Source organism: Dipodomys spectabilis, unplaced genomic scaffold (assembly GCF_019054845.1).
Source record: "Dipodomys spectabilis isolate Male_0828 unplaced genomic scaffold, ASM1905484v1 ptg000506l, whole genome shotgun sequence".
Classification (NCBI taxonomy): domain Eukaryota; kingdom Metazoa; phylum Chordata; class Mammalia; order Rodentia; family Heteromyidae; genus Dipodomys; species Dipodomys spectabilis.
In genome coordinates, this window is record NW_024871183.1 from 1,218,765 (window position 1) to 1,234,930 (window position 16,166).

Here is a 16,166-nt window from a genome sequence, read left to right on the forward strand (position 1 = left end):
TTGAAAAACATTTTATCAAATTCAGAATCACCTATCATATTATATAATATTAATATCTTAATTTCAAAAATGCCTTATATATATTTATCTATACTTATTTATCTATTGTGTCCCCAGAGAGATCTGTACCAAGTAGTGCAAAAATGATTCTTAAAATATTACAATATTTGCTCGCAGAAGTTAGTTTCACCAGTGAGAGTTAGAAACATTTTGCAAAATAAAGAATGATTATAAGATCTTAGGGTGGAGCTCAAGTTCTTTGGGGTTTTGAGTGGTTCTATTCAAGTGAGTAGCTGTAACCAGGAAAAAAAAAGAATGACAAAGAATGCTTTGGAATCAATCAATGATACTGGTATTTATAAAGGTGAATATTTTTATTCATTCATTTTATTTGAAGGTTATACATCCAATTTTATATTAGCTTATATTTCTTTTTGTAAATTTTATTTCTTTTTATTTGTGAAAATGCCATACAGAGAGGTTACAATTACATGGGCAAGGTAATGAGTACATTTCTTATCAAGCATTGTTGCCTCCTTCTTTGTTTCCCCTTACCATCCCTTCCCACCCCACCCCCACCCCCACCCCATGCCAAAGCTGTAAAGTTCGTTTTTCGACATAACATCTTGTACATCTCATTGTTGCAATGGGTCCACCTGTGTCCCTATTTAAACAATTTGTTTTTTCCCTTCCCTGCCACAAATTATACCAACATCAAATACAGTGAAAATAGGGGTTATACCGTGGGGGAGGGACATAGAAAGCAACAAAGAAATATTTTATAAATACGTTAGAAACAATAACAAGAAAGAAAAAACATTTGAGTCCTTATCTTGGGGCTCATTTCGCTTAACATCAACTTATCTGACCGTTTCTGCTTGTCTCAGACATATACTAGTTATTGCAAATAAGGGAAACCATGGGACCTATGTTTCTTTGGGCCTGGCTTATTATAATATATATGGAACAAACCCAGATGCCCCTCAGTAGATGAATGGATCAAGAAAATGTGGTATATATACACAATGGAATTCTATGCCTCCATCAGAAAGATCTGTCTTTAATGACACTAAAGTAGGACATTAGAAATTTCTGAAAATGGTTGTTGTCTCATTTTTTTTTAATTGTGAAAATACTGTATAGAGGGGTTACAATTACATGGGCAAGATAGTGAGTACATTTCTTATCAAGCATTGCAGCCTCCTCCTTTGTTTCTCCTTCCCATCCCTTCCCATCCTCTTCTCACCTCCCCACCCAATCCTCCCTGCCCCCCCCACCAAAGTTGTAAAGTTCGTTTTCAAAACAACGACTTGTACGTCTCATTGTTGCAATGGGTCCACCTGTATCCCTATTTAAACGACTTGTTTTTCTCCTTCTCCTCCACAAATTATACCGACATCAAATACAGTGAAAGCAGGGGTTATACCGTGGGGGAGGGACATACAAAGCAACAAAGAAATTATCTTATAAATGTGTTAGAAACAATCACATGAAAGGAAAAAAAAAATTGAATACATTATCTAAGGGTTCATTTCCCTAACATCACCTTATCTGAGCTTTTCTGCTTGACTCAGACATATACTAGATGTTGTAAATAAGGGAGACCATGGGACCTATGTTTCTTTGGGCCTGGCTTACTTCACTTAGTATAATTTTTTCCAAGTCTTTCCATTTCCTAACAAATGGGGCAATGCCATTCTTTCTGGTGGAGGCATATAATTCCATTCTGTATATATACCACATTTTCTTGATCCATTCATCTACTAAGGGGCATCTGGTTTGGTTCCATATCTTAGCTATAGTAAATAATGCTGCAATAAACATAGTCGTGCTGGTAGCTTTAGTGTGGTCTTGTTTGTGATCATTCAAGTAAATGCCCAAAAGTGAGATTGCTGGGTCATAGGGGAGCTCTATGTGGAGTCTTTTGAGGAACCTCCATACTACTTTTGAAAGTGGTTGAACAAATTTACACTCCCACCAACAATGCAGTAAGGTCCCCTTCTGTCCACATCCCCTCCAGCATCTATTAGAGTTCTTGATTTTAGCCATTCTAACTGGGGTGAGGTAGTATCTTAATGTTGTTTTGATTTGCATTTCTTTTATGGCTAGGGAGGTTGAGCATTTCTTCATGTGTCTATTGGCCATCCTTCTTTCCTCTTCAGAGAAGTTTCTCTTTAAGTCTTTAGGCCACTTATTTATTGAGCAGTTGTTTCTTTGAGGATTTGTTGTTGGGGGATTTAATTTTTTGAGTTCCAGGTATATTTTAGATATGAAACCCTTGTCCGTTGTATAGCTAGTGAAGTTGTTGTCTCCTAAAAAGATTCTTTAGAGGCCTCTAAAACAGAGATTTTTTTTGCGAAAATACTGTACAGAGTGGTTGCAATTACATGGGCAAGATAATGAGTTAGCTTATATTTCTTGTACAGAGGGCATTTCATTACTACGTCCCCACACATTTACACTGTATCCCAATTAAACTCAACCCTTCTAAAAAGATTTCCTATTCCTCTCCTTTTCAAAAACATGACTTCTCCAGCTCATTTTCTCATATTTTCATAGTTGCAAATAATCTATTTTGACAATATTCAATCTCCTTTATCCTCTTCTCCAGCCCAGCCCCCTATCATTGGTCCCACCTGCCCATCCCCCATCAAGATAACTTTTTTTTAATAAAAGAGGAGACACAGATACATTCCTGGCTGGTCAAAAATGACTCTGTGGCAGGAAAGAATAAAGTACTAAAGTACTGAGACAGTAAACCATAATCAATATTATTTGCTAGTGCTTTCTGCCTCAATCCCAAATGGTCTATTTTATAGAGAACATGTTTTAAGGACTTCTAGATGAAAGCTACAACGTGTACTCCCAATGAGACTTGTGAGTACTGGCACTAAAGAATTCCTGATTCACTAACCAAAACAGGGGTGGGAATAGGGGAACCACAGTATAGGGCCTAAGTGAGGGAAAGGCTGGGAGATAAATGGCCTCTGGATTAGATTACTTGAGGAAGCTACAAAGCAACCCAAGCTAGGATGCCATACTGATTCCATTAAACACAGCACCAAAGGGCCAATTCATCCATTAGGCATTGTGGACATAGGATATAGAACCCACAGAAATTTTTAAGTGTTTTCATGTTAGAATCAGCCCCTGAAAGGACTATTCCATAATAGCGGAATATGGAATAACAAATCCAATCTGGATAGGGTTTGTCTTTATTCTGAGACAATTATAAATAAATGATTATTTAAAATTTATTTATAGTGGAATGGGTCTATGAAGGTAGAAGTGCCTAGGGCCTTCTCGTTCTGTATGAATCATTCAGGAAAGTAAATATGTGCAGGGCAGGCTTGGAATCCCAGCAACTCTCATGGAAATAGATTTGCAGCCAGGGACCACAGAGACTCACCCATTACTCTCTCCTACCTGATGCCTACTATCACCTATCCACAGTCTAGAAGGACAAAACAAAAAGAGCCAATTAGAACATAGCCAGACAGAAAGCACAGGAGGTACATAATAGAGCATAATTAGAGTTACTCCTTATTAATCTCCAAGGGAATCTTAGAAAGACAATGGCTTAGAGAAGTATACACCTGGGTCTGGAAAAAAAATCTGAGTAGGTTAAAAGATAGTGAGGGAGAAATATATGGTCAATGGTAATCCCTCTCTTAAACGTTCTATGTTTAAAATAGAGAGGCACTAACTTATTTGTTCTAACCTGACTACTCATTAGACAATCAGAAATCACATTATTCCCAGGGGACCCGTGAACCAGTGGAGAATCATTAGGACTTGTGAATCCCATGTATGAATCTGATTAAAAGAGAAATCTGTCCTTGCTTCCCAATTAATTACAACTGCATCTGAGCTTTAAACAAGATGTTTAGAATTAGTAAGAACCAGTGTGCCTAGATTTAAATTCTATTTCTATGAGTTTAAAAATACATACAACACTGTTGGGGATGGGGGTATGTTAGTGAGATAAAACCCAGACTAGCTCCAACCTTAATCTTTGTGAGAGCACACTTAGTTGGGAAAGGACTCAAAGGACTGACAGGGATCACCCGTGCTCAAGGGCTTTTGGGAAACATTGATCTGACCTTTTCCCATGTTGGGATTTTGAAGAGACCATGACATTTACCTACCTCTGAACATGAGACAGATGAAAAAACAGCCATCAGAAGTTAGTTTGTGTGACCAGTTTCCTGTAGGTGCTTAAGCCAAAATGCAGCAATTCTGACATGCGTATGATTTTAGCATATACAGAACTAAATAACATTTCCAACAATGTTGCTGAAGTTACAGAGGAGTTTGTTTACATGTATATGTATATGAGGAAATATACCTAAAAGAATAACACTTATAACTTTAAAACCTTTAAAACATTCAACCTACAAAAAAACCCTATTTAATCTCCAATATTGTAAAAAATGAAATATAATTTTTATAAAAATGTAAGAAAATATTAGTTGTTCTTGTCCTCCAATTTCTCTCTTTTCTCCAGTTTTAGCAACAATGTGTTATTTTTGTAATCAAAACTAAAAGTCTGCTGTTAAAATTCATATATAATAGAATTATATAGTATTATGGTCTTTTACTTGTCCTCTATCTGAAGATATTTCTATTTTTTTTTGCTTAATATCTCGGATAAGCTCCAGAATATTACTAATGGATTAAGAATAGGAAAAAATACTCTAAAAATTACAAATGTCACGTTAGGAGTCACAGTGTGTAACTAGCAAATTAATGACAAATGAACCTTGTTTGTGTAATTTCTCATTTGAAGTATTATATAGACCTCAAGAAAATGTTTGTAAATATGACATATGGTCTTTAGTTAACATTTAATAGGAATGCTTCTTTTTTATTGTGAAAATACTGTACAGAGGAGTTACAATTACATGGGCAAGATAATGAGTACATTTCTTTTTTTGCATGCAATATTATTCCATTTTTTATTAAATTTGAGAATTAGTAAAACTAATCAATTAGGACAAAAGTATTTTAGAACCACAGTGATCTCTACGGTGGCAACAGGTTATTGCCTGAAGAGTTGTGAAGAACTCTTTAGGATAATAATAAATTTCTATTACCTAACACCCTGTTATAGCCTGTGAGTTACACACATGTAGACATTCCATTTTGCATATATTTTACCTCAAACAAGGAACTACAAAGCAAAGTAACCTGAAGTGATAGTGTGCTTTCTTGATACAACATTTTGAGAAAAATATAGTTACTGTGTATTATTTGAAACCAACTAATTTCCTTTATTTCTGAAGAATACAAACAACTTCTTAGGCCAACTTGAAAAGTTCTTTCCAATCCTGAAGATCACTCCAATATTAACAGAGTTCTCATGATATTCACAAAGTGAGAGTAAGTTCAGATTCCAGCAGATTTTTTTTAATTTTTATTTTTTTATTGTAAAAATACTGTACAGAGTGGTTACAATTACATGGGCAAGATAATGAGCACATTTCTTATCAAGCATTGTAGCCTCCTCCTTTGTTTACCCTTCCCATCCCTTCCCATCCTCTCTCCCCTCGCCCCCCAACCCAATTTTCCCCGCCCCCCCACCAAAGTTGTAAAGTTCATTTTCGACATAATGACTTGTACTTCTCATTGTTGCAATGGGTCCACCTGTATCCCTATTTAAACGACTGGTTTTTTCCCCTTCCCCTCCACAAATTATACCGACATCAAATACAGTGAAAGCAGGGGTTATACCGTGGGGGAGGGACATATAAAGCAACAAAGAAATTATCTTATAAATGCGTTAGAAACAATCGCATGAAAGAAAAAAAATTTGAATACATTATCTTAGGGTTCATTTCCCTAACATCACCTTATCTTTCTGCTTGATTCAGACATATACTAGATGTTGCAAATAAGGGAGACCATGGGACCTATGTTTCTTTGGGCTTGGCTTACTTCACTTAATATAATTTTTTCCAAGCCTTTCCATTTCCTAACAAATGGGGCAATGTCATTCTTTCTGATGGAGGCATAGAATTCCATTGTGTATATATACCATATTTTCTTGATCCATTCATCTAATGGGTTGGTTCCATATCTTAGCGATAGTAAATAATGCGGCAATAAACATAGTCGTGCTGGTAGCTTTAGTGTGGTCTTGTCTGTGAACATTTGGGTAAATGCCCAAAAGTGGGATTGCTGGGTCACAGGGGAGCTCTATGTGGAGTCTTTTGAGGAACCTCCATACTGCTTTCCAAAGTGGTTGAACAAGTTTACACTCCCACCAACAATGCAGTAAGGTTCCCTTCTGGCCACATCCCCTCCAACATCTGTTGTTATTAGAGTTCTTGATTTTAGCCATTCTAACTGGAGTGAGGTAATATCTCAATGTTGTTTTGATTTGCATTTCTTTTATGGCTAGGAAGTTTGAGCATTTCCTCATGTGTCTATTGGCCATGCTTCTTTCCTCTTCAGAGAAGTTTCTCTTTAAGTCTTTAGCCCACTTATTTATTGGGCAGTTGTTTCTTTGAAGATTTGTTGTTTGGGGATTTAATTTTTTGAGTTCCAGGTTTATTTTAAAAATATGGAACGCTTCACAAATTTGCGTGTCATCCTTGTGCAGGGGCCATGCTAATCTTCTCTGTATCATTCCAATTTTAGTATATGTGTTGCTGAAGCGAATACTTAATAAGAATGCTTCTAATGCTGCTAAGAACTCTGAAATAAAGTTTCCATACATGAAATATTTCAACTAGTTTTCCATGAAGATAAAAGAAATTATAGAATTTTGCAAAAAATTCTGAATGAAATTTATGGCTGACTGACTCTTCCAGAACAGAGAAGCAAATATATTTCTCAAAAAATGAGTGTTCTGTGGTAAAGCACTTGCCTACCAGCCTGAGACCCTGGGTTAAGTCCTATAGACCACCCAAAAAATGCTTATAGTTGGAGAGTGAATATACTGACAAGTGACTATAGCCTAAAATTTATATTTTGATTGGTATAACATTTATGACAGGTAGTGAAGGCATGAAATAAGTTCTTCCAACCTCCTCAACCAGAGGAACAGGGAATACTTATGTAGCAGGAAGAAAGCATGCAGGCCAAGGAGGCCAATCTAGGTCCCCTGCTGGCTCAGCTACAGAATGATTTTGAGGCCCTGATCAAATCACACAATCTCTGAACATCTCAACTATCTAAAGAAGATTATATCTACTCAGAATTGTCATGGGTCAAATAACTAAAATTGCTTCAGAAGTTTTAGCATGGTAGTTTCTCAAAACAGTTTTAAGTTGAGAGGACTAAGGCAACTATCTGCTTATCTGAAGATATTCTCAAAAAGGTCTCACAGCCCAGTATCCAGTGAAAGGATCCTGTGACATCCAATATTTTCTACTATGCATCTTCCATTACACAAAAAACAAAGTGGAACAAAATTGAGGAATTTTTTTCATTTGGTTTTGTTTTTGATATTTTATTATTATCTATAAGTACTTGTATTTAACAAAGCAATTTATGAATACAGTGTATCTTGATCATTGTATCCCTTTCAACATTTTCACAAATCCCTCCCCTACTCATCCACCTCTCCTCCTCTTCATTAGTTTACCCCATTCCCCTTGACCTCACCCTACCTCTTTCTAGTACCTGCTTCTAGTTTTATTTTGCTGAACTTTCATTTTTGCTTTCTAAGGAATTATACTATTTGAAATCTCTCTTGATTCTACCATATTTTAGTTGATATATTTGTATATACTTGCATACTACCCAATGTATTTACTTATGAGTTTGTAAGTTAAATCTAGCCCCCCACATGTAAGAGGAAACATAGTCACTTGCCATATTCTTTGTGTCTCATTTATTTCTATTTCTATAATACAAGTTAGAATGATTATTCTGAAGAAGTAGTCATTAGATTATCATTTTATACATTTCATTGATGTAGAAATCAGTAATAAAAGAAACAAATTACAAAAAATTTCCATGGCAAAGCAACAAAGAAAAAATTTCTCTTTATGGTGATAACTATTTTTGGCTGGAAAGTGATATCTTCATTCCACTAGAAAGTGGAGAAAAATGATTTTTCACATGTGACTTAAAAAGAAATGAGATGAAATAATTGTTAGGTGATGTTATAAAGTGATAATCAACTTCTAAAATCTCACTACTCTTTCCTGTTCTTGATAAGAATGTCCGAGGAAATAAAGTTCATAAAATCAAAAGTATATAAACCACTCATGATGCTTGAGTGTATTTTCAGGATATATTTTACATTTAAGTGACTTCATGTTATTTCACATAATTAGAAGTGATCAGTGTTATTGACCCTTTGGTGAAGTTTTATTTAGAAAACTGTTTTTGAAGACCGAATGATGTGTGTGTGCGTGCACGCACGCACGTACCTGTGTATTTGAATATGTTAAGCCACTGACCTCCATAAAGAAAAAGAAAACTGAATGGTGGTTATACCTGCAGAGCTGCTGATAAGCAAAAATACCATATTCTGAATTCTGAAAGCATTATCCCACAAGATGAATGGAGAAGTCAGAAATAACATGACTTAATTTTATGATACCAGGTGTGGAGGTAGTTCTAGGAGCTGAGGGAAAATCTTGCTTTGATATATGAGTTTATTCAGTGAACTTGTCAGTGTCTCTGGAGCCATGAGATGTCATTGTGGCAAACCTTCCCTTTCTGTCCTCAGACTAAACCACGACTGTAAAACATTGAGACTCTGAGAATTATCTCAAAAGCCAAAAGGTTGTAAAGTAAAACATTGCTAGCAGGCACTAACATGGGTATCATGACTCTTTTCAGGTAGTAGGTGTAACCTTGAAGAAAAAGTGGCACTGTCTTCAAAAAAGTGACCTGACCCTGGCTTTGGTGGGTTTTTCTGCAAGAAGTAAAAAGCACCGCATGTGAATTATCCATCCTTTCTAGCTGACCACTGCTTTGTTCTAGAGTTCAGCATGAAAGGACTAATTTCTGTTTTGTTTCTGTTTTTGTTTTAGTGAGATGGCATGTCCGTTGCTAATTCTAGCTATTATAGTTGCACATGTAAAAATAATCTATGTAGTTTATTGATTGGTAGCATTTCAAATAAACAATATATTGAAATTTTGATCTGAAATTTTTTGAGATGCTTATCAATTGACTTTTTGCTTAGTCCAAGAAAAGTCTGAATTATTAGTTTTTGTAGTATGACTTAGGTTTCTTCTTTTAACTATAGCAAGAATTTAAAAATAAGCATGCCACTGTGTTTATTATTATATTACTAAAACTTCTTGGAGCATGAAAAGACTTCTTCACAAATAATTTTGCTCTTTTGAAAACATAAATAAACTGCAAAAGTACTTGTTATAAACCATCTTCAGTCTGCAAATGAGTGAAGCTTATAAAGATGTAATAAGTTATTAGCATATGTTTCAAGCAAATAATTTTATATTTGGAAAAATGTTAAACAGTTTAATAGTGCCATAATAAATCTTTCCCTAGAATTCAGAATCATATACATCTCTATTTTAGAAAGTTCACATTACTTCATTAAAGAAGAAACCTGCAATTCTTATGCACTCTTAACTTGTTAGGCAATGAACTATTAAATTTCCCTTTCTTCTTCCAGAAGATAGTTATTCTAAGGATTTTTGGTCTCATAATCTCAGAACACATATGAAAATGACTACCAATACATCTGCTAAGTAAAATCTAGTATTTTGTTGTTGCATTTTGAAATACCATGTTATCATTCAGTAGGGCTAGTTTTCAAGTCAAAACACACAAAAGAGACAAACTTCCAGCAATGTAAACAAATTACACATTTTAAACTCTATTAACAGTACAAAAACTTGCTCTTTGTTCTCATTAAGTAAAAGCTATTGGCTACATTTTAGGAATTCAATGCTTAAGAAAACCATTTTGTTCCCCAGAGTGAACGTACTTTCTAAGTTCTTACCCAAGATGATACAGTTTTAGCCTTTTGCATTGCATAGAAATGAGCAAGATTTATTAAGCTCTGGCATTAGTAGTGCCCCTAGGTTTTAATTCCCTTTTCAGGCAACACATCCTCATAGGTCTAGTTTTATCCTTTACCTATGATATCTCTGCTGGCTGTATTCATACTTTAAATAAATTTACAACACAGATAGTGCTTTATTCTATTAGTATAAACTTCCAGAAGGTTCTGCTCAAAGACCTGGGAAAATAAAAGTTTTTATTAGTTATTTAAAGATTATTTAATTTTTATATAATATCAAATGTTTCTAATTGGGCTGGAAGGTAATGTTTTGGGGTGGGTTTTTTTGGAGGGAAGGAGTGGGGTTTTTATGTGTTTGTTCTTGTCATGTGGTTTGAACTCTGGACCTACGCACTGTCCCTGAGTTTTTGTGCTCAAGGCTAGTGCTCTACCACTTGAGTTACAGTACCACTTCTGGCTTTTTGTGATTAACGCAGATAAAAGTCTCCAGACTTTCCTGCTTTCCTGCCTGGGCTGGCTTTGAACTGTGATCCTCAGATCTCAGCCACCTGAGTAGCTAAGGTCACAGGCATTGAGCCACTGGGCAGCTGTTTCCTTTTTAAAATCATATTTAAGTTCTAATAATCTGGTAAACTCAAATGTCACAGCATATCCTTTTATCATTCAAAATTCTGCTTGTATAAAACATGCAAAAAATGAGAGAGATATAGAAGGATCAGTGCCTCAATTAGAATCATCTTTACTTCTGGATTTATAGAGTTCCTTAGTTAAAAGACATTTCTAAAATTCAACTAAACTTTCCTGGCATCAAAAATCCATTGAAAATTACAGAAAAAAATTAATCTTTTTCATCAAGGTCATACTACCTCCACAAAGGAAGCTGGGATGAATTATTGGTATGTCGAGTCATTTATGAGATTTTTTTAAAATATTTTTAATGCCAATTCTTTCAAAAATGACAGACTCTAGAGACCACCCAGCAGAAGCCTTGTGTGTGAGTCAGATCCTGATCCCAACCCTGTCCAAAAGACCTGTCATTCAAAATATCTAGGGATTGTATATTCATAAATGAACATCATAGGCAGCTCATTATGTTAAAATCGATACTCTAAAAATGTTTGTGTCATGTTAATTGCCTTTAAATATATTATACATATAAAAGATATGTTAAAATTAAATATGTTAGCCGTGAAGGTGAAAAAAGTAGCTAACTAAAAGTTCACAATCTTTTTTCAGATTTTGTGTGTTTTCTCCTCAGCCCAAAGCCTCAAGATTCCAATTGCAGCAGCCTGCCTCTTCATTTCTGTTGGATTGCTCTTTAAACATTAGAATATCTTGTAATAAATCATAAGTTAAAGATTTCTCCTGACACAAGTCATTGTTGATTTCACTGTTATAGGGCAAAGGCTCTAGGGCGGCAGATAAGGCTGTTGCCATGGTGATGAAGGAGATACCGAGGGAGGAGTCTGCTGAAGAAAAGCCCCTCCTTACTATGACATCACAGGTGGGCAGACCCATAGGGTTCCTGTAGGAAGCTGACATATGTTAATATATCAGACAATGTGATCATTAACTAGAGGAGAAAAACATTAACTCCTGAGCCAATTTTTTTTTCAAGACAGTTTCCATGAAGCAACTGCACAAATATAAATGAAAACCAAAATTGCTAACAAAGAAAAACAAGAAAATATATTTAGTTATTTATTTATGGATATTAATTTTCATTACACAGCTCTAGCTTTAAAAAAAAAAAAAAAGAAAACGTACGTGCAAGTAAAACATATTGCTTCTTTAAAAGGAGTCTTGTTAACTTTGGGAAAGAAATAAGTTAATGGCACATTTGTATAACAATCAAAAAAACCAAATTCCTATGAACAAATACAGTTATATTGTATACATATGTCAGTTTACCAGTTGACTAAATTTTCTTGTATGTTAAATATATTTTTGTTGTGACTATGCATACTACATATTTGTCTATACATATTTATGTGGGTAACTAATTTACAGGAATGAGCCAGAAGTCCCTGAGTCCCCAAGCAGAAAATGACATTTGTGAGTCTTCTCATGCTTCATGACCTTGACAACATAAACACCAGGTCTATTAAAAGCACGAGGGCCTTTTTCAGCATTTATTCAAACAAGTATAGAAAAGTTTGCATTGTTATGCAAAGACACTGTGAGACTGTAGGTCCTGTATGTCTTCGGGGACTCTTGAAACACCCTGTAAGATCTACATAAATATGTATAATCAACTCATCACCACTCAGTGAAATTTAAATTCTTAAATGAAAAATATTTTACTTGCATTTATCTTATAATTTAGATTAGATTGTTATTTTAAACATTTCATTTTATTTCCATAATGCAATAGTAAACGCAGTGATTCAGTTCCGATTATATGCACATGTCTGGAATGAGAAAAGTGTCCACTTACAGTCCGCATGAAACACATTTATATCAGAAGCTAAATTATGGCAACTATTTTTAGCCTATCAGCAGATCTCATCTACAGCTGCTGCCAACATGTGTGGTTTTGCTTTAGTCTAAGTACTTTGTAAGTAACAAAAACAATAACATATAACCTCAAAATAGAATAATTTTTAAAAGATATATTAAAGATTCCCAGGACTTTGGGATACATTTTATGGAAGGTACTTTTTGTAACCATAATGAGGAGCTGCCTTTTCCTAGGGACATATAATAGTAATTGCAAAAAAGTCTACTCCATATTTATTAGGTTCTGAATTCTTTAATTTGTACAATGCCGTATGTACAGTTTTACATTTATCTCCTTCCTATCCGAGGCAGATCTTTGTGGATTCTATGTCCAAAATATTCCTTCCCCAGCCCCTCAGGTAAAGTTCTTGGTTGACCCCAGAGCCATACTCTTCTTATCCACTGATGTTGGCATAACTGCTACATCTATCAGGACTCTACAGGCTCCAATTCTTCCAATAAGTATTGGATGAGACCATGCATTACTTTGTACTTTTAAATAATCCTTTCTAAACATTCAGAATTACCAGTATAACCTAAACTTAGATGTAAAATCTAATGCAAAATGTCTGTTTTTTTTATTTTTTAGGAAAGAAATTAATTTTTACTATACTCTTATATTCAGAACATTTGTGTATACCAAGTTCCTTCTTTAATCCCTGTCTATTGTTGCATTAACTGTGTATGCAATATTAGCTATAATTTCACTGCATGAAGATTATGTGATGCTTTTTTTGATGCCTCATAAACTTGGTGTATACTGGCCAGTTTATGAATCACCAAAAAGAACCGATTCATAAAATTGAATGCACCTTTTGTGTTGATAATTTATCTGAATTAAGTGACAGTGGTGACATAATTATTTCTCAAATGTGGTTTTATGAGTTGATACACATTTTCTACTATACACAACTGGCTTCTTCCCTGCTATGCACCAGTGGCATGCACAAGCCAAAAAGATGCAGAATGATCTGAAAAAGTGAGTACTTACCATGGCAACCACAGCATCTACTCCGTGTGCCATATCACATTCTTATTGTTATCCTGTGTGAATGTACCAGTGTCTTGACACATTTGTTTCAGTGTTTCCTGTAAAGCCTCTATGACATAGTACTATATACATACTACTGAATACATCAACTCATCTCCATCACTGATATGTCTATGCCAGCTGCATGGCATGGACTCCATAAACATCTGGAGCTAATTACTATTTTCCCAATAATGTTTCTGGGATAATCTTAATGGATAAAATACACAATAAACCTTATTGCCTTTACCTTATTTAGTAATGGTTCACTCAATAGACTGTAGTTGTAAAATAGTCCTTTATTCCAGCATTTTAACTATATGATTAATATGGTGTATTCCACAACTTTTGGAACAAATTAGGTAAATATACTTGTGATGCCATCTGTAGTAGATTGGATGAAGTGAACAAGATAGAAATATTGGTCAGATGATCTAAATTTAGAATTTGTTGGTCCCCTGAGAGTTGTTCTTCTGGTTTATTGTATTAATTCAATCTGTATCAACAAACTAAATTAGATGTTGGTGACTTACACCATTAGTCCTAGCTATTCTGGAGACAGATATCCCAAGGCCAGCTGGGGTAAAAATTACAAGACCTCTCCCAGCCAATATATTAGGCATAGTGGCTCATATCTATCATTCCGGCTACCATGGGAAACATAAATAGGATCATCATGTTCTAGGCTGGCCTAGACAAAGCGAAGAGGCCTAAAGGTGGGGCACAAGAGGTAGAGATCTACCTAGCAAACAAGGTCCATATTTCTAATATCAGTGCTACTAGAAAAACAAAACAAGCTCAAGTTCATGCTGCCCTGATTGGCATGTAACTAATCAAACAATATATAAACAAGCATGTAGGGACAAAAGTTTCAAAGAGAAGAAAAATACATAAATCCTCAAGTCTTTGAGAAAAAGTCCTCTCTAGACCTATACGTCTAAGGCATCTAAATACTTTGAGCTTCTCAAATCTTAGATGTGCTACTAGATCTAAACCAAAAACAATTGGTGAAGGTAACTGTTTTAATAGTTTTTATGTTTATCTTATGTTGAAAGGAAATTTTAGGCATATTGGGTTAAATAAAAGGTATTTCTGAAGTTGTTTCTTTTTACTTTTAAAAAATGGCTACTTGAAAAGTTTGAATTACAAGACTCATCATATTTTTATTACATAGCACTGTTCTAAACTTATAATAGTATAAATAAGTGGGCTGGGAAAGTGGCTCAGTGGTAGAGCATTTGTCTTGCATGCCGGAGGCCCTGGGTTCAATTCCTCAGCACCACATAAGCAAAAAGTAAAAAGCCAGAAGTGGTGCTGTAGCTCAAGTGGTAGAGCGCTAGCCTTGAGCTGAAGAGCTGAAGGACAGCGCCCAGGCCCAGATGAACTCCGAACCCCCACAACCGAACTCCAAAAAAAAAAAAAAAATAGTATAAATAAGTAAAATTTTAGAAGGAAAACCATGATACAACAAAAGGTTGTGTCATAGAAAAAGGCATTATCTTTACAACAATAAATAATACTAGAGCTGGGCACCAGTGGCTCATGCCTGTAAACCTAGCTACACAGGAGGCTGAGATCTGAGGATCATGGTTCAAAGCCCATGAGAAAAGCAGAAAAGCCCATGAGACTCTTATCTCCAGTAAACCACTAGAAAACCGGTAGTGTTGCTGTGGCTCAAGCAGTAGAGTGCTGGCCTTGAACTGAAGAGCACAGGGATAGTGCCCAAGCCCCATGACCCACCAAAAAAAAAAAAAAAAAAAAGACACTAACAAGGATCTTTCTCTTTTTAAGAGCCCTGAGAAGTTTTCAATTTGACTCTATTTATTGGGTACTATCTTTTATAGCAAAGCACATGTCTCCATCCCATGTCTCTTCTGGTTAAAGGACATTTTCTTTTTTTCCAACACTAAGCTTTATCTATCCCTACTCTTTGTACCACAATACTGTTTTTGTGTATGTATCTAATAAATATTAAAAGAGTGATGTCGTTGACTGGAAGAACATCCTCAAGGCTACTAAAAATATGGCATTGTTTGGGTTTCAATTATCAACTTAAAATGATTATTTTAATTAAATTCTTCTAACTGCCTTAAAGTTAATGCTACCTAAACTTTATTTTATTTTAAGTCTAACTATCCTGTCTATAAAATATTGTAGGCAGTAGGCTGATAATTAGATCCCATCAAAGGGTTAACATTGTCACTGGGTTATCCTTGACAAGATGATAAACTAGGACTTTCACCTAGGAACTAGATTAGGCAAGTCATTAGTAATAATAACTCATAGAAGCTTAATTCTGTCAGATATTGGACCATACATAATAAAGCTCTAAAACTCTGAATGTTGAAGGGATACATGGTAATAATTTAATTACTTTGTCTTTATAATAGGTCGAATCATTTAACTTGGTTGTAATACTAGTGAATCTCTCAAAATATGGTCATTCTTTTCATAGACTCTACACAGTAGCTCAATTACAAACTATTGAAAACCTACTTAAGAAATGACATATTCTTTAAATCAACAGTGTCACATAGTAAAGGAATATTTCAGTGCACAAAGATAAGCTATTAAAAACATGTATGGCCAGTGGCTCACACCTGTAATTCTAGCTACATAAGACACTGAGATCTGAGGATCACGCTTCGAAGTCAGCCTGGGCAAAAAAAATCCATGAGACCC

General features: G+C 35.0%; 1 protein-coding gene and 1 non-coding gene across 2 annotated transcripts in view; one reads left to right on the forward strand and one right to left on the reverse strand.

Annotated features, from left to right (window-relative positions):
• Pex5l (peroxisomal biogenesis factor 5 like) overlaps window positions 1-16,166 on the forward strand; it is a 233,552-nt gene that overhangs the window by 131,648 nt on the left and 85,738 nt on the right. The window contains exon 3 of the mRNA XM_042669817.1: window positions 11,355-11,459. Coding sequence (XP_042525751.1) covers window positions 11,355-11,459 — 105 coding nt within the window. The remainder of the gene's footprint in view (window positions 1-11,354; window positions 11,460-16,166) is intronic.
• On the reverse strand, window positions 6,560-6,666 carry LOC122099254. Its single transcript, XR_006145886.1, has one exon. It is a non-coding gene; the product is annotated as a U6 spliceosomal RNA (small nuclear RNA).